The sequence below is a fragment of the Vollenhovia emeryi genome, unplaced genomic scaffold (assembly GCF_000949405.1).
Source record: "Vollenhovia emeryi isolate VEMERY1.0 unplaced genomic scaffold, V.emery_V1.0 DF939125.1, whole genome shotgun sequence".
NCBI classification, from domain to species: Eukaryota; Metazoa; Arthropoda; class Insecta; order Hymenoptera; family Formicidae; genus Vollenhovia; species Vollenhovia emeryi.
The window spans coordinates 1,476,124-1,502,826 of record NW_011967241.1 but is presented as its reverse complement, the minus strand read 5'-3'; the positions used below and the strand labels follow the sequence as shown (position 1 = coordinate 1,502,826).

The 26,703-nt window shown below is 37.8% G+C and overlaps 1 protein-coding gene across 3 annotated transcripts in view; it reads left to right on the top strand.

Moving 5' to 3' along the window:
- Positions 1–26,703, top strand: part of LOC105569219 — a 135,060-nt gene that overhangs the window by 59,487 nt on the left and 48,870 nt on the right. For all 3 annotated transcript variants that reach the window (XM_012025482.1, XM_012025485.1, XM_012025483.1), the window contains one exon: positions 12,147–12,268. In XM_012025482.1, the coding sequence (XP_011880872.1) occupies positions 12,147–12,268 (122 nt within the window). The remainder of the gene's footprint in view (positions 1–12,146; positions 12,269–26,703) is intronic.

Here is a 26,703-nt window from a genome sequence, read left to right as displayed (position 1 = left end):
CCGTGTTGTACATCCAGGCAAAAGTTCCTTTGAATCAAACAAATTTTTTAAAAAATTTTGACCTTATTAGAATTTAACTTGATTTCAAAGAAATGATTTCTTTACCTCAATCAAAATTTTATTTGACCGAGACTGAAACTTGCAAGAGAATTCACATCTGTTTCTTCAAATGTAGCAAGTGTTTTAGTAGAAGTAAATACAATTTTAATAGATTCAAAGAAACATAATTTCAACGTTTGTTTAACTCGTTTGTTTAACCCGACTAAGTCTTTTTTTCCGGGCGTGAGCTTACAAACTTGCAGAAATCTGATTTTGAGATTTTATAAAAAAATGCCCCGAATGTTTCGTACTTGAAATTCATAAGACTATTATTCTGCGCTCGCGCGTGATCGGAGTTTCGAGTTTGCAATTCGCAATTCGGACGAAAGAATCCTATGCAAAAAATATTCCGAAATGCCGCTTCTCCCTCGCGATCCGCGACGAGTCTCTCCATTCCGTCGACCGTAGTTTTACGGTTCGTCCGAAAGTTCCACCGTCGCGCGAACTTCGCCAGGATGGATCGCTGAGGGCGAGTTGGTGCGCGAGAAGTTCCGTATGACCGAGAGTGTAGCTTGTAAATTTCTTCTCTCGGAGCGATGTGTCTTCCACGACGCAATGTTAGCGAATGTTTCTGTCCGCGAGCGACCCAATAATTCTTACAGCGCCTGCGTGCAGATCCGGATAGATGATCCATCCTCTGACCATCTCATTTCTTGCAATATAACTTTGGCGATTCTGACCTAATATAAATGATGCTGTTTCTTGCAGCTATTTGTTATTTCATTATTTTGCTCTTTCCATGCAAGCGTTACCTCGAATGATATAATACCTCGAATTTCATAATACGTGGCAATCCTTTTTGGACATAATCTAACGCACATGCCGTAAGAGAATTATCTTTTTTTTGCTTACGAAAAGAAAAAAAGAATAGAATCAAGAGACACGGTGGTGTCTCGCGCCCAAGTATAAGCACAGCGAAAATATTATTTACGTTAGTGCAATATTAAGTGATGGAATAAATTTTTATTACTGAATATATTTCAATTACTTGTTTTATGTCGAGAGTTTTCTTGAAGAAAATGAAAGAAAATGACGTTTAGATAGCGATTAGATAGTAAAAAAAAAGAAACTGTACCAAGCGCAACGGGGATATAAATTGCCTTCGGACGCAAAACTCGTTCGTTTTGCGTATCGAGCGAGAAAGATGTTCGCATAATTTGCTCATAAATATTGCTAGTCGTCTATATGGTGCGCCGTGCAATTTGGTGGCGAATTTGTACGGCGCAGGTGCAAGAGCACTTATGCTAAGTGTATTTTATGAACGGTACACAGAGACGCGCGGCTCTGACATTTTCTAAACGAGTTAATTGTTATACTCTCCTTTTCTAACCGTCAAGGTTCGAGAGAGTAAACGTAGAATTTTTAATATTTCGTAGATGCGTGTAGCAAAGCTCAGCAAAACATTTCCCTCCGAACTGATGTCTTGTTTTGCGGAAAATATTTTGTGTGACAGCAAATTATTTTGTCCCTGCGCAAGTAAATATGTCGAATACAAAAAATATTTTCAACGATATTTCGGGGCGAAACAGCAGCCCTGCAACGCGATAAAATAACGTTGCATTGTATATTTTAATGTGCTAACAGGCTGGTGGGTGGAAGGGGGGGGAGGATTAAAAGCTGCGCGATATAAACTACTGGGATAGAATTACGTTGTTGCTATTCATTAGCGGCATAAAGAGCAAGTCGCGGAATATCCCGCGTTTACCCAGCTCACTATCCTCCAATGATCAGGAGCTACAATGTGTTTCCGTGCTTTGTCCGTATTCGAGCCTGTGCCTCGCGGGCTTAGCTTGTTTGTTGCGCTTTGTGCCCGTTTCTCGCTCGGCGACTTCCACTGTGTTCCCCGTTTTTATTTGTACGTTAATATTACATCTACTCTGTTATTCTGTTGCTCTCGCGTAACGCGGTTGTAACAGGGGAATACGTCGTGGAACGGAAACTCCGCGAACGAGAAACTCGCCGAGACCGAGTGTATTTTCCGCGTCGAAAATATTTTTCTTCCCATCTAATTCGACGGATTATTTTAACTGGCGTCCGTGTATCGGAAGAATGTTAGATACGTGTGAACGATTTTAACGCTTTCGGCTATGGATGATGCTCGCGACAGCGAGTTGAATTCCATTTATTTTTCCGATAATAGTAAAATGTCAGATTCACCGCGAGAATTTGTCTATTACCAACAAGACTTATATCACGGCATTCTAACGTAACATCTTTAACGAACTTGAAGTACTAGTTTCGTCGGATAAGAAGATTTAAGGCTAAAGAATAAACAAAGATTAGTTCCTAAAGAATAAAGTTTAGTTTCTTCTGCATCGAAAAGGACACTTGTTATACTTCATACGTTTTTTGTCTCCATATTGTAACTACAATTAGGAAACTGATTGTTATATTTCTTCACTGATGCTTCTGTAAGCTCGAAAGCAGTTGCAAAATTTTGGATTATAGATTTTACCAATTTTTGTCAAACGTGACGTTAAAAACTGGAAGAATATTAATATACAATTATTAACAAAGGGTAAACTGCCGAGGGCATAGTGGTGTAGAGATTTCGAGCATTACTAGGCATTTTTTTGGGTATTAATGGATGTTATTTGGCCTCCCTAGGGCATTATATAAAAAATCTAAAGAGATAAAAAATAAAGCAAGATAAAATAAGATAATACAGTAATTGGTGTACACGATTTTGGTCAGCGGTTTACCCGTCGGTTGTTAACAAACATGTTATCGCATTCTAACAAAAAGTTTGAGTTATAAGCGGTTGAGGATTTGAAAGACTTCTCGTCGTCGTTCGCGTGTGAGGTGAGAAGAGTTAAAGCTAAAGAATAAAGCTTAGTTTCGTTCTGCATCGAAAGGGACACTTAATGTATTATATTTAACATCCTTATACGTTTTTTGCCTCCACATTGTACCTACAATTAGTAAACTGATTGGACGTTCGACAGACGAACAGCCGCAGTTCATTATCAAGCGAAATAATGCGAAAACACAGGTACGATTAAAGACTCAATTACTACCGGCGTGACATTAGTTGCAGCTGCTGCTCGCATGTGCAAAAATGTCAGTAGCGAGCCTCGTTACTCAGTGCTCGCAAGAGCTATCGCGGGAACGGCGGGTAATAATTTCGTAATTACCAGGCCTGTTGCTCTCCGGGGAGGGCTCGGCGCGGTCATGGCAAGTATGATTTTGCATTCACGCCGCGGACTCCCGGGGGTATCGTTGTTGCCAGTCGCGGCAGGACGGGAGGAAGAAGAAACTGCGAAAGTGGAGAATCCCCCCCCCCTGCGTCTCTCCTCGTGATGGCCTTTTTGCCCGCGGAAATGCCCGGGTTTTCCGCCCCGTCTGTCATTGCGCCTTCGCTTTACTTTCCCTCGGATTTGTTGCTCTTTGTGTCTGCCGGAGTCATTCTTCCAAAGTCCATTTCACGTTTCAATAATTCCGCTGTTTCCACGTTCGTTTCACGGTATATTACGTGTCTTTAGAATTTACATTTAATTAGTCTAATGGGAAATTATGATACAATTGACGAAGTTGGCATGTTCCCGCACTGAAAAAAATTTCTGGTTGAATATGGACGAATCAGATAATTCCTTTAGGATTTACCAGAATTCCTTTAGGATTTACCAGAATTTCTGTAGGATTACAGGAATTCTGGTAAATCCTAAAGGAATTATCTGATTCGTCCATATTCAACCAGAAATTTTTTTCAGTGCGACAATACAGTTACAAAGCCGTCATTGATTATTTCTCTTGGAGGATATTTGATGATTTAAGATAGAATTATTTCCAACGAATTTTCAATCAATTGGCAGAGAATTGCGGAGAGTAAACTTAACAATTAATAGACGCGATCGAACGTACGTTGATAGTATGAAGTCTCTTGTGCATTTGCCTACGAGTATTCGCTTACGTAAAACATATTTTATAGAACGCGCGTATTTTTTTTTATTCAGTATACCCGATATTGCGAGGCTGGTGTTTCGTTCCCGCGGTAAATTTGATAAAAATTTCCAGCGCTTTACCGGAGACAGTTTGTAATTTGATCGCGAACTAGATCCCGCGTTTACCATGAGCAAACCCCACCATTTAGCGCGAATAAATTTTCGCTTCTGTCTTTTTCATAGTATCTTGCTCAGCGTTACCCGAGCTCTCCGAAAGCTTCTAGAAAATTGTGCGCGATTTAAAAATCTGGGAATACGTTCGTTAAATCACCAAACGATAACTACGTTATAACCGAATCTAAAGCTAACAGTTTACTTACAAAATTATTCGCAGCGATAAAATACAAATTTATTTATCCCTTATTTAATTGATATATTTTATCACGTTCTGATAATCTTCTAGTTAAACGCAGTTAAATTTAATACGATATGAGATCTAATATACTTTTTATTTAAAAAAAAACCACGGACGTTGTCCGTAACATTTTATAATGTTTACATGTTCGAGGTGGCATGGGTGTTGGAATTTATTGCAAATCAATTAGTACTTAATTTATTTTTGGCACGACGCCACGAGATCGAGGGGAGTGACTCGAGAGAGGTCAGCACGAGATCGGATGATTTATCGTCGTAATTAATTCGGCACCGGCTTGCCGCTGGCTTTCGCGCGTCACGCGAGAGATACAGAACGGAAGAAAAAGGGTCATGCTCAGGGATTATTAACGATGCCATGGATAAGCACGATTCTCAAATTTACGTCGGTATCGTTACTTCCGCTCCCTGAACATGCGAAACATAAAAATTACATTAATCTTCAAAAGTGTTGTAAAAATTTCTCTTCCTTCCATCTCGCTGTCTGCATAAACGCGTATTGCGTTATGTATTTTCCGGAAACCCGTGTTTACTGCAGTTTCCTTCAAAACTACTGTAATTACATTTGCAACTGAAAAAAGCGGCGGTCATATTTTTATAACTCGAGTTTCTAAATTGCTTGTGTACTGTGCTGCAAAACTGCAAGCTCGCAACATACCTATACAAAATGAAAAATATTTGACACTTTTGTAATTAAATTCGTAATGTTGTGGTATTCTTGCAATTATTATCATAGGTTTTTCACGGACTCTTCTTTTGCACTTTATACATGGCATAGTGATGTGGCGTTCAAACAACATCGAAAATTGCACCAAACTTGTAAACGTGAAGTATTACAGTTATAATGCTGTTAAAAAATAACTAAAGTTTACTGCGTGTACCGAAGTTCGCGTTATACTAGGCTCCTGTCGTAAATGTTTTAAATTACACAAAATGGAGGATCGATTCGAGTTTCATGAGCGTACGTGGCCGATTAAAAGAGCTGGGAATTTGAAAAGTTCGGTAACAAAACATGAGTGTAAAACTGTCGAGCATTTACGAAAGTGTCGAGAGATACTTGAAAGTATTCTTGTGTCGTATAATAGTCACTATTTCGTGATACAATTCGTGAATTTATTTTTATGCAATACTGACAGTATTTTTGCTCGTGTTTAATATCAAAATATTTTATATCGCAATGTTTTTGTTATATTTTTCGATAAAAGTGATCGTTAACAAAAGAAATTTATTGTGTATCCTTACGCAAAATATTTTCTTTGATATTAATTTTGTAATATTGAAATTTTTTTTATCGTATTTGGTAAGAATTGACAGAATTTATGGTGACGTTATCTTGAAATTATAAATACTAAAAATATTTAAGATTAAAAACATATATTTTTAATATTTCTACAAATGAAACCAAACTGATGTTTTCCATTTGTATTTATCACAAAGTATTTACAATACTTTTATTGAAAATTACACGATTGGTGCCTGAGGGATCGCCATACAAAGCCAGAATAGCTATTAGCACGGTGTGCCCTGTTTCCCTAACAAGAGGCTTTGTTCCACACATTCAGTTGTCGTTAGCTGATAGTACTCGGCCATATACCCGGTCGTCGACAAGCAATAATAATCAGCGACTTGTTCGTTTTTCGCTAGGCATAGATCTTGAAATTAATTTCGAGAGAATTTAATTAGTTAGCGAACAATGGCACTGCGACGTGAGACAGAAACGCGGGGATGCGGAAACCGAGTCGATCAGTCATTCACAGACCGTCAGATACCAACATCGATTACTCTTGCCGAGTGCACTTAATCCACGGCGTATATTGTTAAGCATTAATCGCGGCAGCAGTGCCGCGCGGAATGCTACACCGTTCGGTGATAATCGATAATCGCACCACTCTGCTAGCGCGCATGATGGATCTCACTGGAAAATTCGATTATCGGCTCCATTTTTTGGTAACGTGACCAATCATTTATCGGTCGGTGAATAATTCTCGTTCTTATGAAATATTTTGCGCGCCAGCGAATTTTTTTTTTGCGAACTCGGCGTATGAAAACTCGAATTTTTAAGATTGTGTTACTTTAACGTGCTCAGAAATTGTTGCATAAGTTTACAAAAAACTGACACTTTTAATCTGACTAACTAAAAATTTCGAATTGCCACGAACTTTATCATAAAAATATTCTTTTATTTATTTATTTCGAAACGAAATAAAATCCTTCGTATACATAGATGCCAGTGTTACAATTATCTATTTCTATGTGAAATTTTATTTCATTTTTTTTTCAAGTAACGACTTTTCTCTTTCTGGAATAAGAATAAATTTTCACGAGATACTATATTGTGAGAAAGTTCTACATTCATCTGAGCCGTGTAGAATTTCAGCAATTTAATGGTACCTATAGTATTAACTCGTTATATACCTACATCGTGAATATTCCGTGCCATTTGAGAACTTCGTTTCTAATTTTCAGTAGTGCAGTTGAGCATTGGTCAGACGCGCATTCGCGTCCGCGTTCGACCGTCCACCGGTCTGGTAGGTGCGGTGCTCGACAAGCGTATCGATGGTTTTACAGCTCGGTCCCTTGCACCGCGATCATGCTATTCAATATCGCCAAAGGTTCACTGCTCGACGAGGGAGCGTCGCTTTTATTATACCCAGCGAACCTCCTTCGGTCGTTCGACGACGGTCATTCGCCGCTATGTCGGTCGAAACGAAAGGGCACGATTTCCAGTGTACCGATTGTTTCTTCGGTGTTTGCTCATTTCGCTTCTCTGTTCGAATAACGGTAGAACACGTCTAATTGAATATTCAACGACGTGCCGGCTATTTTGCGGCTTCGTTGTAATTTGTCGGGAAAGTTTGCGCAACAGGAGCAATTCACTGGCGTGCAGAAATTATAAAGCTTTGATGTATTTTGTTTTTTTTTCCACGTTTTTAATATTTATCGTGATAAAAGGGTTAATGGCAAGAACTATCGAAAATTTTTTGCACGACGTAATTTTAAAATCCATTTTAAATTGTTCCGTGTTTTTATTATGAAGGTTTTCGCAAATATCGAAAAGAATTTTTCACATAAAATATTCTGGCATGTAAAAATAGAATGAAATATTGAAGTTTTTACGTATATGCAAACTTGCTAATGGATAAATGTATAATTACATTTTTTTTTCAAACAGATCGCGCGAGTTTTTATGAAAATTCTCTACGTGCATAGAACGTTACAAGGTATCTTGTTTACTCTCGTCATATCAACGTACTGCGGAAGGTAGAATTTACTTTTGTTATGTTTCGAACGGGTATCTTTTTTAACACAGTACAATTTTTAATTATCTACCGCGTTTCAACTTGATACATTAGTTAAATTAGTGACATTAAATGTAATTAAAAATGTAGTCGAGATTTAGTTTATGCTAAAGAATGATGCAAAAGTCAACATGATTAATATTGTATATAGTGGTTCATACAAAATGTTTTAAGCTGTGTTTTCTCCGAGCCGGCTTTATTGTTACATTCGAAACTCAACACTATTTCTATTGCAAAGTTCTGCAAGGTGTCGGTACCACGAATACTTGGGGAAATACTCAAAAATACCCGGTTTACTGCAGGCTGCAGGATACTGAATACACGCCGCGTATTTTTCTGCAAGCACCTTGGAAACAATCGTTATTCCGTCTTTATCGCCGACGGCAATTACCAGTGCCTGCATTGCTTTTATTGCTTTTATTGGTGCTAGATTCTCGTGGAAGATCTCTTTGGCAATCGTGAAAAAAAGCAATTAACTTTGTGAATGGTTTCTTCTGCGACATTCGGCCTGAATCTGAAAATGCCAAATTGTTGCCTTTGATAAAAGAATTTCCTTTCAACAATACCTACGCTTTCTCCCTCTCCCTCTCTCTCCTTCTTTTCCCTATATTTTACTTATTAAACAAATTAAATTTTAAAAGAAATACAAATGCAAATAAATAATTATATTTTCCAAATTGCGTTTAATGGCCATAATAATAATGCTATTAAATAAAGAAGCATCACATATAAAATTTAATTTTTTAATTAAATCAGTCGCAATTTATGGTAGATAATTTAGATTAAATGAGTTGAGATTAAGTGTGTTCAGATTATATGTAGTACATATCAATTTAATTAAATTGAATTTAAGGATTGAATGGCATTGCAATTAACTAGCACTTAGATAATTGACTCTTTACATATAAGAATGACGTCGGCGACTAAAAGAATTCAAAGGTAGAACTACCAACGATTGAAGCGTTGGATTGCCGTCGTCGCGAAAAACCGAGAGAAATCACCCACTCGAATGTGATGGTACTAGGCCAGCTTCAAAGTGCTCTTTCTTGCTTAAACTAAGGTAGCTTGTCGTGGCATTTCATGGCACTGATTCTTTCGGGAACTTTTTCATTGTTTCTTCTGAATTCGCTGGTAGGAAAAATATTAATATGCGAATAAATAATGCTTTGCTTTTCGAGAAACAATTAGAATGCGTGTTAATGAAATTTTCTAAGGGCTCGAAATGCATTTGCATTGTACATCGTGAAATTTCTAGGTTTTTAATTATATATAGATCATAAAATATTAAGAGAGTTCTTCGAAAATTTTTAGCTTCCTCTTTAACACATCCGTTATTGATTTTTAAAAAATTTGGAAACGTAAGTCGCATTCGTATTTCGATTTTTCACAAATCACTTTTAGCTGATGGATTAGATGTATTTATATTTTTAATTAAAAAAATTACATTGTATTAAACCGTAAAGTTGCTTGCACACGAGAATTTAATTTCTCTTTACATATGCCAGAATGTGGTTCATACTGGCGGAAAGAAATTTGGAATGCGGAAGTTTGAATTTATACGACGTTCTAGACTTTACGCTCGTTTCAGCCGCAGTTTCCCAATTTTATGGAAATTCGTGCAGCTCCTATATTGGTGGAAACAGGGATGGGAGATTTAGCAAGTCTGTGGTATATAGCGAACTGTTACTTTCCAGCGGTAAATGTACGAGCAAACGTAGATTTTTTTTCTTTACATTTACATTAAACAGTTTTATAAAACGAGGTTGAAGTTCAAAATTTCGATTTACAATTTTTAATATTTATTTTAAGCGCGTAAGAAATCGCAGCGAAAAAATGAAGCTGCACAAGTAAAAACTAAACGGTACACATCGCTAATAGCACTGACACAATTTTTTGTATTCATGATATGGTACATTGCACAACGTCATTCTTTGTCGATCAATCTTCATTCGAAGCATTGAAAGAGGCCATCAATAGAGTAACGTGAAATTCACGGCGATCCGTGCGAGCACCATTGTTGCGATTTAATGCGCTATTTGCCGGACAAAAGGCCGAGAAAATAGAAATTCTCCCTTGACTTGGTTTTATTCCGGCTAATTTGAAAACGTTTGGTTTATTTCGCTCACTCGATTGCGAAACTGTTACCCATGTAATTTGCGCGACGTAGCTTTGCAATTTCCATATAACGCGGTTTATATGTTTGTTACTGACGGATTTATGTATTTACGAGTACATACATGTATGTATATACACGACGCGAATTTTCTTCCATATCGAACTCTGCGGTTAGCGCAATTTTCTCGAAAATTTTCTCATGGGGGGGAAGTTGTTCGCCGCACGTACCCGGTCTTGGGGATTAAGGCGAAAGATATGTCGGATTACCTGGGATATATAGTAGCAGCCTCGCAATTTCGCCTTACTTTGAACATCCCTAAGTCTTAATGCGGCTTAAATGACTTTAACGCCACTACGACCAATGTTATACTCTCGCGCTTTGCATAGGTGAAGCGCGCATTATGCGTTGCGAACGATTTCCACGGATTGGTTCCGCGGGTGTTCCGATCGCTGAAAATCCCCGGGTACTACGGCAAGCACAATGCAAGCTGACTCGACGGAAAAATCCAAGACGCTGAATAGAAGCCATAATAAAGCAGCCTGTTCTGCACTGTCGTCTTTCTTCCTCGCCTTCTTCGCCGTCGTTATCATCGCCGTAGACGTGTTTTCCTAAACGTGACCTGCCTCTTCGTTCTTGAATCTGTCCTCCATCTCGACCCTTTTACAGGCAAATTCGCTCCAAATTGCTTCTGAAAATCTCATTTCCACTATCTGAGATCCTTGTCAAAAAGGAAAAGAATTACGCGCCGTTATGGCGGATACATGAACCGCCGCGCGGGGCGCGCGATAAAGTGTGCCGAAAAGTACGCCGGGCGAAGCTTCCTGCGAATGAAACAAGAAGAGCAGGACGAAAATACGGTAACGTAGAGAGGACGAGGAGGCGCTATTTTCCGCTCTTTGAAGATCGTTGATATAAAGCTTCCTGGAGCGATGTTTTCGCGGTATATGAATCGTATCGCGTGAGCCAAGCTTGCGGTTGAAATTACGAGGCAGCTTGCGAACGTCGATGGAACGTACGCATACGTGGAGAACGCGAGTGAGATATTCAAATTACTTTTAGAGTTCGCTCCGTCAAGAAGAAATTCTTCGATACACGGGAAGCGCTTCGATCCGCGCTATTTGTTTCATTATGGGGTTTGAAGCGAAGAAGACAAAAATAACTCGCCACATTGACAGAAAAATATCTAGTATTTGAAACTATAATTGCATAGTCAAATAATTATGGTCAGGAATGTCATTTTTATATTAATTATAACTCACGTAGTTGGAAGAATTATAAAAATGTGGTTGTTTCCTAAAATGATTATAAATTATGGTGAGATTGTGGTGACTGCAATCTTTTTTTCTATCAGTGCACTTGTCCGTGACGTTGCAATTCCGTTTACACGTTGACAGCTTTCTCATCCCACAGGATTCAAACTTTGCGAAATGCGAACTAACATTGGGAAACGCGATTGCTTATTAAAGTGCACGAGAAATATTTTTAACAGAACTTGTCTTTTGGTTATCGAAATTTTCACATTTCAATTAGTCCGATTGCTCCCGCATCGTGTGATGTATTGTATTATACGTTATTAATTATTTTGCTTCGTGATTAACATTGCTGTTATCGAAAAATTGACAATTATCGGTACTGAGGTATCCGAATTCGCAAATTAAACCGCGAATTTATAGTAAAAACCATCGAGTCTATTTCAGATATGCTCTGTGATATAATATGTCATAACGCACGTCACACACACGTGTCTGCGCCTGTCGGAAACGCCATTATCAAAAGCATTTACGATCAACTATAAACAATTGCTTAATAAGTTAATTAATACGGAATAATTAATTAACACTGAATATTATACCGTGTACGTCGCATCACTGATGAAACGCTAATTATATTCTCACATTAATATAGTTAGTCTAGAAACAACACTTTATTCCGTACCTCGGTCGTAACAATAGTAGCAATAATACAGTCGTCACCTCGGTTGAAGCATGGAATTCTCGACGCGCGTTTCCCAAAATCCTTTCAACTTTGTTTCACAACGTAATAAGTAACTTTAATTTGCGACAATTTGCTCAAACTTTCCGTAACCCATCGTAAGTTATCGTGTATGATATTAGAGAGCCAACATCACGGCATTACTCGCGTGCGTCGGTTTCCGCTTCAAGACACCATTCAAAATGTTGCCGCGAACGTCTTTATTCTCCAGCGATCGGCAATGTAAACGCTTGACTACCGTAACTTTCAAATCAGGCGTAATCGACTAGTTCGCAAACTGTCGTTTGCGCGACCGAGATTGATGGCAGTTGTTTCGCCTCCTTGCAGGAAGCCTCGGCGATTCAATACGGGACTACGGGCGTCCGACAAGGACTGTAAAACGGGCGCGCGCGAGAAAGAGGAGTCTGTTTCGGGGACCGGTGGGACTCAAACACGAAACCTGGGTCAAGGTGAGTCCATCATTGTGTCATTATCAGACAAAACGTGAGACTTTCCCAAAGAACAATCAACGTTAGATCGCAGGATCTAAATTGAAGGACCGCAGTAAAAAGTGTGAATTTCATACAATTAATAAGTTAAATTTGTTTCATAATTATTTGTTTAATTATAATATTATTTATCGATTTTATATTAAAAAAGTTCGATCCGGTGATGCGAAGACAAAACGTGCGCGCGCGCGACATGTGTCGGTTTCTTTGCAGATTTATTTTAATTTCTTATATGCCAGGATGCAAACGGCTTAGAAAAACCGCGTGCATTTGTTTCCTATTTTTGCGAAGACAATTTTACGGAAAAAAATGTAGCCGCCGTAGCTAAAAACTGCATGTGGTAACTAAATTTCAGTTGTAAAGTATGGACAGCTAATATTTAGTTGTGATAGCTAATAGTTTGCTGTGATTTAGAAATTTACTTATAGCAGCAAAATAGTTTTATCAAATCCTGATTAGCTGCGGTAGCAAAATTTGTTTTCAGTGCTGTATCACGTGCAATCCTATAGAAAGGCAAAGTGGTTTCTAAAAGTAATGAATTTTTCGAAGGAAGTAATAGCTTTACGGAAATATTAATAGTGGAAGAACTTTCACAACGTCTTGTCTAGAAATACAGTTACATCGTCATTTTGAACGTTCGAAGATTTTAATGGATTTCCGCGCCGCCCGTGCCCGACAGTTTGTGCATTAAAAATTTTTGCTACGACGTCGCCGATTTTAACCGAGTTCCAGCGTGTCGTTCAAACGCGCCGGCTATGCCATTCAAGCGGATAATCGATAGAATAAATTATTCTATGTCGATCATATGATAAACTAAATTCTACGTCTATGTAGACGCGGAAAATCGTACGTTGCCATTAAAGTCAATTTAACCAAGCTGTTGTCTCGCTATCACGGACTATTACTGCAAATTTTGTTGAATATCTACCAGGAAATAAATACACAATGTAGGAATTAACAACCATTAAGCGATATAACGAAAAATTTTAATACAACATTTGACTTGCTCTTTAATCTATAAATTGAAGAAGCAGAAAATAGAAATATGCAATTTAAAAATACAGGAGTCGCAATAAACAATTGTTCGTAACGTCAATTAAGCAGGATTGTATTATCAATTTATGCTCACTGATGGCCGCTTCCGAGTTCGATGATTACCGTGCAACAGTGAATTTGTCGTCGAATTTTCGTAACTGCAAGCGGAGCGAGCCAATTTGGTGGTCGCAGGTGAACATTGTCTTCCGTTAATTAATTTCGGTCCGCTAAATTCACCGAAAGTTTCGCATGGACTGGAAAGTGGCTCGGAGTATTATACCGTAACTTCTCTCAAGGTATGACCTTGCGCTTACACGATGAAGCTCGCACTGATGCGAGCGGTGGTGTAAAGGGAGTGTAGTAATAGCAATAGGACTCGCGAAGAGCCGTAGGGTCAAATACCAGAGCGGCGCCGGTATTTCAAATCCATCAGAGCAGAAATGCGGCTATTCGTATAAGATTCGCTTGAATTAACATCGGTAATGCAAGAATACGATTCCCACGGGGAAATTTTCTTTCACGTGTAACTTGAGAGGTTCTCCATTATGTTTTACGGCTTCATTCAAATCCAATCCAAGTTCCGTCGCCCGACGAACTCGCGCATTGTCATTTTATTATCACCAAATAATTTAGTTATTATAAACCAGATTTTGGTATTATTAATATGCATTAAAATTAATTAAACTATATACTTCTGAAATTGTCAGTAATTTATACATCGGTATTGGAAAAGCTAATTGGCGATATCGTATATTTATGTACAATACTGGCAATTTACATTATCCGATTAAGCCCGCTAAGCATTTAGCTGAAAACAGTATTTTTACGTAATTTTTGCATCGGTTAACTGAAACATTAATGAAGGACGATCATTTGTAACGCTTTGGTCAGCTCCTGGAGCTTTCGGGTTCACCCTTTCAACACGCGGCGAATTAATGGTACGATTGATATCGATCGTGAGACTTTTGGAGGAAACGATAGATAGAAACGCATTGATCATCTCAGTGACCTGCCCTGCCGGGCAAGAAATGACTGGAACTTTAGATCTCCCGCGGGATCACGCGGCTGGTATGTACACAAGGCGAATTGGGTCGGGGGAGAAATTTCAGGCCCGGAGATTTCGCCCTGTATTAATACCCGCGGGGCAAGAAATTGCAAACAAGATCTCCGCGCCGGCACGTGAAATTAATCCTTCGCGTGCAACAGTTGAGGCATCGTTGCGCATAATAGCACCGGCGCCCCGTTTAGAATTACGACGGGAGCGACTCGCGGGCGCGTGCAAAGATTAAATCGCGCCCGCGATACTCCGTCCGCACACGCGACTGCTCGGCGACAAGCACGCGAGCATTTATGAGAGACAAAACGTTTGATTGCCGTACGATATCTCGAAAGCGAACACAAAGTCGGAAATAATGGATGAACTTAAAAAGAAAGTTACGACACCAAATAGGGACGCTTTAAGAAAAGCAAAGAATTTGAATGTATTTTGTAAAACAGATATCCTTAAAGCACTCGCGAAACAGGGGACAAAATAATTTTCCAAGATTAAAGTTAAAAAATAGACAGTCGAATGAAAATTTATCTATTTTTGCACTTTCTCTTAAATCTTTATAGTTAAGTCGGATTAACTGGCGATACATTTGTTTCTATCTGTCGTTAATGAATCGTTAACATCAATAATTTGTGACTCAACATATCGTTAATTGGATGCCATTGTTGCGAATGCAACGTGTGCGGCGGCGAAGCGTAATCCGAGATAACAAGGAGGGAAGCTGGACGATAATCGCGAAGTGGAAAATGCCGGTCAGTATCAGACGCAGCGAGAAGACCGTTCATTGCCGGATAGTCGCCTGAATAGGAAGCCAAGGGGAACAAACGAAGCGGAAAGGAAAAGTTTAAACTAGAAAGAAGGCGGACGGGTGGGATGGGGGATGCGGATGCGGAGGAGAGTCCGCGATTTCCTTCCGAACGACTACCTTTCGATTCCATCGGAGTTACACGAGCCGCTGGATTCCAATCCGACGAGCCGGCCTCTGTCTCGTTCTGTCTCCTTTCTAACGGCGCTGGCCGGTCTCTCTTGATTGCCGCAACAGAATCAATGCTCAGGAGAACGACGAGGGGAATCGTGATGAACGGATGTGTGCATGCTTCGTTGCTCCGTATAAATCGTTCGCGCGAGAGAACCAGGCGAAATTTGAAGCCTGCTGGTTAGGAATTGCGGGTTAGCGCGAGTTAACCATTTCCCACGTGATTTCCTCTACGACAAACGCCTTTACTTGTCAGAGACGAACGCATTTGCAGAGAGAGAGAGAGAGAGAGAGAGAGATTTAATTTGAAAGTCTTCGGTAGTACATAAGAATAGACAGAGATATTGCGGCATTGATAGAAATAACAGATAAATATTACTATTGATAACATTTTACAATATCAATAGAGTTATAATCAGGGTTGGGAAAGTTACTTAATAAAAATATCTAGTTACAAATTTTTCGCTAAGGATGTAACTGGTTACGGTTATAAGTTTCCAATTCTGAAAAGTACTTTACAGTTACTTTCTTGCAATGAGAATAAAAATGTCAAATATCTGCATTTGAATGGTAAAGTGTCGATAAAGGCGTTCATGCGCAAATGCAAGACCTAATGCAATTTGTGGAGGTTTAAAAAATATATAAAGTAATTATTAACGGAACTAAGTGAAGTTACAGTTACAGATGGAGAGAAAGTAACGACGTTAAGTTAAAGTTAAAAAAAAATAACCGTAACTGTAACTTCGTTACAAGTAACGAGTTACTTCGAGCCCTGCTTATAATACATGTTTGAATTGTTTCTTACTATTCTTGAAGAATAGAAAAACTTAATTTTATTATGCGCAGTGCCAATTTTTTATTACATGATTTTAGTTTTGTGATTGAAAAAGTTAAGAGCGTCGCCGCGAGGACTTAGCGAAAGTTACATTTCTTGAGAAGCATCATAGGTTGTCGTCGCGAGATAGTGGCCGATATAGGAAATAATACGGGCAGGTTTTATCATCGGAAAATGTAGGACGAAGGGAGGATATGTTGTTACGAATGGCGCTACTGATAACGCCGGTACGGCACGGCGCGTTTCGAACTTTAATCGTAGTTTACAGCCGACTCGCTTGTGCTCCAGTTTCACTTAGTTTCGTGTAATGCGCAAAATTGCAACTTCATCGCGTAGGACGTCCTCGCGAAAAGAATCTGTTGCTGCGAAAAGCAGGTTTAACACGGATAGTTTAACGGATGCTTACGTTTTACCGATTATCCTTGCACAGTGAGCCTTATCGTTCGCGATCAAACAATATAAACTATGAATGTAAAATTTTGTTAAATGCAAAATTAGCAATTCTAAAATTAGATTATACCGCAATTTACAATAGTTGATCGATTATAGATTTGTTTACGGTTGATTGACTCATTAATCGTAAACTGTAACGCATGTGTCGAACTATAAATTAACGTAACATCAATTGCTGAATAATGCTCTTATAATGAGCCAATCGTGGACCGAATAGAAATTATTTTTATACCAATGATCCATTGTTCGAATGTAAATTGCGAAAAATTTTTATTTGACAGCAGTTAAAAAGTTCATTCGTCTTTATCCAGCTCTGAAATTTGAAGAGCTCTCGCTGTTGACGAGAATTGAGAAAAATCCATTTTATCGCACAACGAGTGCGATAATGCATCGCGCTCGACCGAAGTTTCGCAGTTGGCTCGCGCGCTGCTAAACGAGTGTGCACCTGTTTGAGTCTCGAGTAGCTCATCACTATACAGTACCTACGTGTGTAGATGGGTATACGAGCGTACAAGGAGCATTCTCTTGTGGTACTTATACCAGTCCCTACCAGCCGGGGCGAACTCGCGCGCGCACCTGTGTCAAACATTATGCAGACATGCGAAAGCCCCTTGAAATGCAAATATTTGCCGTGAGCGCAATTAAGGCTCTTGGCGCACGGAAATCTCGACCGTTCCTCTATTTGCCCATTGTCGAAAAGACGCGACTCCATTTGCAAGAGTGCCACGGTGAGTCGGAACCAAAAATCGGTCTGTATAATCGAGAAAAGCGTTTATTTCTCCAACATGATTCCCGTTCGAGATACGACACGTTGATAGTATTTGTGATGTTACTATCGTGCGGTACCCGACAAAAGTTGATGGAATATTTGACGTTACGGAGAATTGGATGGAAAAGCGTTTAACATCTAAGGGGGGACCTTTTTTTGATCTTTATTTCTGATAATCAGCATTTAACTTGCGCAATTTTTCATAATATTACTCAACAAATAAAAGCAATTTAAATGTGGGCAAAGCTTTCAAAGGGCACATTTTCCATTAAACACGGGAAAGCTGTTTTTGCCCAATAGCGATATTTTACAAATCAGAACGTTGAATGCAAACCATGGGCCAAATTAAAGCGAAATTATAATGTGGCTGGCCAAGCCTTTGTCCTGATAACGGGATTGACAAACGTCCAGACGAGTATAGCGATCATTGTATGCATCACGGCGCAATTATGCGATATCTATGGTTGACTGGCGTTCATTCCATATTCAATAGAAATAGCGTCGGTAAGACTTGGAATCTTGTTGATTAGACATTAAACTCGATATTAGAAATTTTTTCAACTAATTCCAAGCATGCAAGAAATTACACAGAAAACTGTGACCGTCTCGCTATTCTACAAGATAAGAGTGAGAGGAAGGGGGAGAAAAAAGTTGCTAGATTTTGTTACAATATCTTTTTATATTATTCTCTTTTAATAAATCTTAATATTCTTTGGAACAAATTCCGTAGAATTGATTTGCTTTTTAGGCAGAAATCGATTATATCAATCTTACAATTAGTACATTACTGTGTATTTGACGTAAGATTAATATTTCGTGAAGGTCCTCCAAGATTTTCTATTGTTCTTTAATCAGTTATCGTAACAAATTACCAGACCCTTTGTCGAAGAATAGGTGTTTTTATGCGGCGAGGTGTAATGTTGAACACCATTTGTATTCCGCGAGGACGTTACGGGCCATTTTTCTGCCTACACAGCATCCCCCGAGACGGATGTTTATGTCTCACGGGAATCTCGGGAGTTCAAGAACACGATGGTACGATTTCGCGTTGGGAAAACGCGACGGCAGGCAATGCCGGCAGACATTTCCATTACAAAGACGCTCGCTTTTGGGTGGATCAAGCCGCAAGGATGCTACTCGAATATGTATGTGAGACACCCGTGAAAGGGGCTGCCTGACCTCGAACTCGAAATATATTCGTCAGACCGCCTATTTCAATGACTCTTGACAGTTCCGGAAGCCTTTCCCGCGCGACCTCTCCCGAATCCAAAAGATTGCGAACGTCGAAATATCACAGTTATTTTCAATATCTCGATATGATATTCAAAAGGTTACGAAGAATAATTCCCGGACGATATTAATCATTTATGCTCTAAAAATTTACGCGACAAGTAGCTCTTATCGTAATTTCACAGTATAAGCACATGTCTATTTGCGAAGGCGAAATATGGAATGCCGATAGGAAAAAATTGGAAACCGAAGGAAATAAATTACAAATGGAAATTCAAGTAATATAAATTAGATAAAATAGAATGGCACAGTATTATTATAAAAAATGCAACTGAGTTTGATAAGGATAATTTCTTTGGGGAACATTTCTGTAAGTAAGCCAAATAGATGAAATTGTAGGAACTTTATTTTTCTTATAAAGGAAAAGAAACTTTGCTAGAGGGACACAATTAAGTCCTAAAAGTTATTGGTACTTTAAACTTTTTATAATCTTAGAAATTAAAGGTTATTTAGCTCTCCAAATTACAAAAGCCGGCAAAGATATCGTTTCAAGAAACATTTCATCAGAAACTATAGATTTCCTCTTACAATAATATTTTTGCAACATATTTCACGATATCTACGATGTCACTAAGTTTTTTTACAGCGAATGCTTTTGTTAAATTTTGCAAGGTCGACTTTTCTCTAATTTCCGAGTGTTCCAGTTGATACAAATTAATAAGTTGCATCGTATTCCATACGTACAAAATCTCGTGTGATAAAAATTCAGCAAACGTTGAAATTGATTAAGTTTCATATTATAGAAATATGTTATCGCAATTGCCTTTGAAGTTTCAAGTAATCCTCGTTCGAAACCCGAGTTTGACAATCGAGAGTTATTTAGCTCTCCAAATTACAAAAGCCGGCAAAGATATCGTTTCAAGAAACATTTCATCAGAAACTATAGATTTGCTCTTACAATAATATTTTTGCAACATATTTCACGATATCTACGATGTCACTAAGTTTTTTTACAGCGAATGCTTTTGTTAAATTTTGCAAGGTCGACTTTTCTCTAATTTCCGAGTGTTCCAGTTGATACAAATTAATAAGTTGCATCGTATTCCATACGTACAAAATCTCGTGTGATAAAAATTCAGCAAACGTTGAAATTGATTAAGTTTCATATTATAGAAATATGTTATCGCAATTGCCTTTGAAGTTTCAAGTAATCCTCGTTCGAAACCCGAGTTTGACAATCGAGAGAACGACGATAACCTTAAAGAACGAACAATTTCCGGACATTTACGAATTATATACCAACGTAGGCGCATTCTCTATTCAATAACCCTTGCTTTCTTTAACAATTAACTAAAATTGGTGCAGATTAAACAAAATGGAAAATACTATTTGTTTTCTGATAGCATGAATCGAATTTATATCGAACATAATTCAACTTTAGTCACACGAAGGAATTAAGATTCGTATTTATAGTCTGCTAAAAAAATCAGTTAAAGCTCTTTAGTTTGAAATAAATTACGGTTTAATAAATTTGTTTGAGATTCAATTTGATATTCATATTTGCAATTGCGAAGAACTCAGATAAAGTTTGTCTATAGCGACACAGCTTCAGTTTCTCGCGGCTTATTGTTAGCTTTTCGGTTCTTAAATTATGTATTAATAATGTTGTAATGTGTATGCATTAATAATTTTAAAAGTGTAACATTTTTTAAAAGTAGTTTAAGAGGAGAATGTTCATTTACGTGAAAACTTACAATTAACAAATGGATTTTTAAAACATAAAAATCAGGAATTATAAAATACTATTTTTATTATAATATTTTTATATTTTATGGATAATAATTTTTCTGTATTTTATATTCATTTAATAAGCAATATATGCGTCCATTTGAAATTACTTTTATCGCTTTGTATCAAAGCGCTATGTTGACATTAATAATACTAAATTTAACGTGCATTCAATTTTTCGATTTAATTCATTGTAAAAATAAATACGTTTGTATTAATTATTTTTAAATGAAATACTTAAATGAATACATATATCAACCATTTTAATTGTTATAAAAGTCTAGAAATAATTTGCACATTACAATTAAAATTTTTCTGTAATTATTATATATTACAACATTTATAATACATATTAACTGAATTAAAGCAAATCCTTTCGCCAGTTAAATAACTGTTTTTTTTAAATAATTTTTATATAACACTATTTTTATTTGAAAATAAAAATCTTTTCTCTCTTTTACAATAGAATTAATCGTTTTCTTGAGCAATACTAATGAGTTTAACAGAGCACAAGTATACTGTAACAGCTGAGTTATCAAAATTTTTAGAAAATATGAGGAATAGAGGTAACAGTTTTGCCAATACGCGGCTTTGAGTATTTGTTTATTAGCGTATAATGGTCACAAGGCCACCGCGCGTCGTATCATTTACACAATAAAATTCGAGTCGGCAGGTAGCGGTGTGTGCTTCTCAGTGTCTCCACATTACCCGTCGAAACGCAATCGTGTCAAGTTCGAGGAGAAGCTAAACGCGATTTTCTGCGAACAATTAGCTCGACTCGCATTAACTCATATAACTAAATTAACTTCCGCGATCAATTGTAAATAAATCGAGTACTTTTATCAAAGTAAATGTGCGTCGCGTCAAAATTGAAAGGGGAAAATGATGAAGTATCGTTTTTTTCATTTTTACACCTGTGCGTATTATATACCTGTATAATGTTGAGTTTGAATTTAATATTTTTGGATAACTCCATCGTAATTAATTGTTAAATATATTTTATTAACTAAAGTATTACATGATGTAATATTAGAATGCGGATCTCATATATTATTAATTTTTCGGGCATTGCGGTCGCGTTTTAATGGGATTCCGTCGCAATTATGTGAAATAGTGAAGTGCACATCGTGATTAAATCGGGAGTGCCCTGTCAAGTGCGAACGATTATTCTATTGTAATGATTAATATGTGCTGATCGTAATTAATCGCGTTTTCGCGAGTGTTGCGTGTATGAGTGAATAGAATCCGAGGGAAAGAGAAGGCCTGAGCTTTTCAATATAGTTACAATCCCACCACTGCGTATCGTATCGGTGAGTGTCATACTATATTATCTGCTATTAAAGTAATGGATTTATGTAACAATTAGGTCAGAGTTTATTTATGTGCATATAAATGTGCATGTTTAAAAATTAGAGAGCATAGAATTTGTATTATACATGTGCAATTTAACACCTTATTGTTTGGAATAGATGGATTGATACAAATTAATAGAAATATATAATGTTGGAATTGGTATAATTGTTAATTTATTGAAAGTTAATTATTTATTCATGTAACTACTGTAAATGCGAATCTAAACCATTTAAATCTAATCAAGATACAAATTAATAGAAATATTTAATGTTGAAATTGGTACAGTTGTAAATTTACTGAAAGTTAATTATTTACTCATGTAACGACTATAAATACGAATCTAAAGGATTTAAATCTAATCATCGAGCTTCGAGATTTTATGGTGAAATTTGTATAGTCGGATTACTACATCGTGCAATATAATAAATGAAAATTTTCCATGTCCGTCGGCCAATGGAAAAATTGTACGTCAATACTTCATTTAGTCGATAATCAAAAAGCACGTCTGCGAGATATAAATTGATATTCACTTGCATCGCGCAGTGCGCACATTCGATACGATTAACACCCGATTCATCGCTGCTCGCGTATCAGGTGTCTCTTTCTCGTTTTTCTGCTATTTTATTTGTGAAAATAGAGATAAACCCATCGAAGTTTTTCATATGGAGAAAAACTAATACGTTTGTGCTTTGGTAACTTTATAATTTTATATAATAATTTTATATACACACGTACGTATGTTACTAGAATAATAATGACGGATTATAATTTAGTTAATTCTGAATTTTGTTTCTATATTCTATTAATTATGATATGAATAAATGTACCAGATCGAAGCACTGTGTCACAAACAACCATTCAGGATTTATTGGCGAGTCTCTGAGCGAGAATATATGCTTATTTATAATTTCATAAGTCTGAAAGGAGGATTAAACCTAATGTACTCACCGAGGTAAATTTCCGCTTTAATAATTTTGTCAGAGCTAAAGTTAGAAATTCTCAAGATTTAATGTCAAATTAGCGTTGACATTATTTATATTTCACCAAAAATAAATGCCGTTTAAGCGAGCTTTAAATTATAATCAAATGACTTTAGAAGAGATTGAATTAGTCTCGATGGCTTTGAGCTGAAAGACATGTCGCGGAAGGTCGGCCGCTTTGAAAATTTTTACAACGTATAGAAATCGGTGTGTATGTCGTATCTAAATGCGACTAAATGCGCAATGTGTATACAGAATTTACGTAGTAGCGGATGAACCGGTGGAAGTGGCACAATGCAAAGGTCAGTCTCTTGCTCATCTCGAACAAAACCGAGACGATAACGAAATCGACGTTGCTTGCGATCTCGAGATCCTCCTGCGCAGTCTTGATACCACAATATACAAGATGAGCGATACAGAAGTATTGCAGGTACCATCTTGTTTTAAAAAGATGCGATTGTCATTCTTTGATACAAGATTTTCCGCTTTAACGTAAAATTTCAAGTTCAATCTAACGGCAATATTACTTATAATTTAGCGAGCTCTCGTGGAAATTGAACCATCTGACGATCCTCGTGTTGCGTTCGATCATTTCTTTACCAAGGCACCGATTCCGTGTACGCGCGAATGGCAAGAAGTCGATAGACAATTAAGAATTCTACTAGACGGTGAGAACGGGGTTGGTTATGAAACAATGCTCGAGGAGGTTTACGCTCATTGAGCGCGGTTTTTGCTATTCGGGACGGACGGTATTGTAAAATACCTATTCACGTGTTCTCTTGCGCTCAATAAAAGAACCGGCGAAACAAGTAAGCAGACGCGATGTATTAGTTGGCGAGAAACTTTCACAAAGATGAGATGCGATTATGAAAGTGGAAGAAAGCTTTCAAGCGAATCAGTTGCTGTATTGCGCGCTAGCGAAGTACGGATGAAAGAACAGAATGGGAGATTTCGTAACTTGGCCGTTTACGTTTATTCCTACATGACGGCATTTCGGCCATTACGTCGCTGCAAATCCGCTGCAGAGGCGGGACAACCGGACGAAATTTATTCCATTTCGAGGATAAGTTCCCTTGTTATTGCATTTGCGTTTGCCTCTATATGGCCCGCCACTTTGCGCGGTATTGCCGCGAAACATTCGCATTTATTGAGAAGCGCAGCCCAGGGTCGAGAGGTCGGTTCCCTATCGATCTCTCTCAGCTTGGTGCACAGTTTATCGAATCTGCGACACGGTCGGTTATTTGTTCAGGTAGATGTAAAGAGGAGGACCATCGAATTTCGGCTTTGATTGATCGAAGGTTTCCGAGAGTTTAGCGAACGACCAAGTCCATAAGTTCGAGAGACGCGATATGTACAGCGTGCGACGCCCCGGAGTTTAATTCAATCACTTGTATTTTCATGAAAGAAGCTAAATAGACCTCTCTTTATTTTGCAAGAGTAGCTCGTTTCCCCGGGAACGGTAACCTGAAATTTATTCTTCGAGCGTGGACTGGCTGGCTGTTATTCCGTAGAAAACTCTTCTAGCGAGAGAGAGAGAGGGGAGAGAGAGAAAGAGAGAGAGAGGGGCTACAAAGTTGAAAAACGAAGTGTGTTCGCTCGCCTCTCGCTTTACGCACGTGTGCACGTTGTTTTATCCTGCTTCCCTTCTGTTGAAATATAAAATAATGGAACGTTGCTCTGTTACAGCGTAGCCCCGTATTCTTAGGAATTTTATCGATTGACGAGGCTAATTCTCGATTGGCCGCGGCGAGCGGAAATTGGATTTTATTAATTGCCTGTGAAATTATTTGGTGAAATTACCGAATAAAGTCGATGGGTGTTAGGAAAGAACAATTGGTTGATCAAGCGAACGAAGAAAATACACATGCCACTCGGGAATGAGTGGTTCCACGAAGTCGATCTCCAGATCTCTGTTTGTCGTGCTTTAATTGTATTTGCTTATTAATTTGTTACGTGACATCCGCGTGAACGCAAGCAAGTTGTCTCGCGGTGAAATAACGTTTCATCGGTTCTGTTTATTTTGCGAAACATTTATTGCGGTTATAAAGGTATTTTGCAATTATTTGCAATTCATTAGGACATTATCAGCCGAGTTGTGCGACATTAAAATCGCACTAATTAATTGGAACAAAATTATGAGTGTCATTCTTCCCGAAAAGGACACATATGTACATAATATGTGCATAAATTTAAATTAGTTAATAGCCCCCCGAGTAAATTAAAATCATCCGCTTCAGAAATATAGAAGCGCAAATTGCTTTACTAAGAAGATTATACTTTAATCGATAACGTATGATCAATCGAATATGATTCTCTTTCTCTCTTTGCACAAGTGCCTCGATTTCAACCATACTTTCTACCGAGAAATTGTAATCATAACATTCGCTGAAAGCAATTTAAGTTTCGAGAGAGAGAGAGAGCAAAAGGACGAAAGGCTCACCGAGTGCAATTAGACAATTCTTTTTCTTGGCTATGTACGTTTGGTAGTTTAATTAACGAGTTGGGTACATTGACGGTTGGTAGTTTAATTAACGAGTCTGCCTGCGGAGATATAATTAATTTCTACGATATTTTCTCGCGATATTTGTGCGCCCTTAGCGTTTATTCAAGACGTAAAGGTGCGAGAACGAAACCCCGAACGGTCGAGGAAGTAGCTCAAATGGTGGACATATTCAACATCGCCGTCGGGTGGAAATTGCTTTCCCCGCTCGCAGTACAACAATTCGTGCTCGCGTATGCGTCACGCACACACATAAATGCCCGGGGCCCAGATATTTTCAGTATACGCGATATCGCCCGGCGCGCAAATAGAATCCGCAAATCCTTTTCTTCTCTTTTCGTCGCCCGCTGGGCATATATACGTGTCGCCTCTACTCGTTTCTTCGCCTCTTTTATTTCTCTCCGTGATTGTATTTTCTTATGAGAAAGCACTTCCCTTTGCGTCGCGTCAACTCACGTCGTCAATGTAGCTGGTTCTATTACGCGATTTTATAAATAGGCTTTGTTGCATCGTCCGTGATTTTGTTATCGAAAATATCGTCCTTTCATCTCGTCTTATGATACGCGAAAATAGAATTTTTTGCCTCTCAACGATATATTTGTGTTTTAACACTTGCAATTTTAAAGATTATAAAAAGTAATAAAAAGGTGAATATAAAGAGAAGATGAAAAGAGGATGAAACATTTGTATTTTCTGAATATATAGTTCTGTGAATAGAATGTATTTGCTTTTATATTGCGCAAACAACTATGTCGTGCATCATGCGCCACTAAAATTGATTACATAGGAAAGTAACCAGAAATATACTTAATCCACCTCTGTTTAAAAGTTTTCAAAAAGCATTGTAGGCGAGATAATTAAGAGGATTTAGGGAATAAAATTTGCAAACACTTAAATCTCCGCGGTTCTTTCTTCTGTCGGTTATCGTCACATAATCTTTTTTTTTTTTTTCTTTCATTCGTCTATCTCTGGTTTTCCATCCTCTCCGCAGCGACGAAAATCTCTCTTGGTAAATTGAATGGCTTTGCGAGCAGGATGGAAGCACCTAATAAGGTCGTGCCAGCTTATTGAAAGTTGGATTTCCCCACGTCTCCTCAATGTGAGGACCAGACCCGAACCTAACGAAAGATCCTAACGCAAAAGAAGTCAGAAATCACGTTTAGTAGAGAAGAATTTATTAAGTCGCTCAATAAAATGTAAAGAAAAATTGCTTGCAATATTGAAAGTTTTTCGATGTCCATGCCAGTTATTTTTAATGATCAACTTTCTCAATTTTTTTATTGCAAGCATAAAAAGGGTCGTTAAAATAGCAAGAAGTTTTTGCATCATCTCTAGAAATCGGCTATTTTTAAGAAAAGAGATACAGATACTATTTTTATATAATTATATATTATATTCTTACAAGATACGTAATTTTTGACATTGC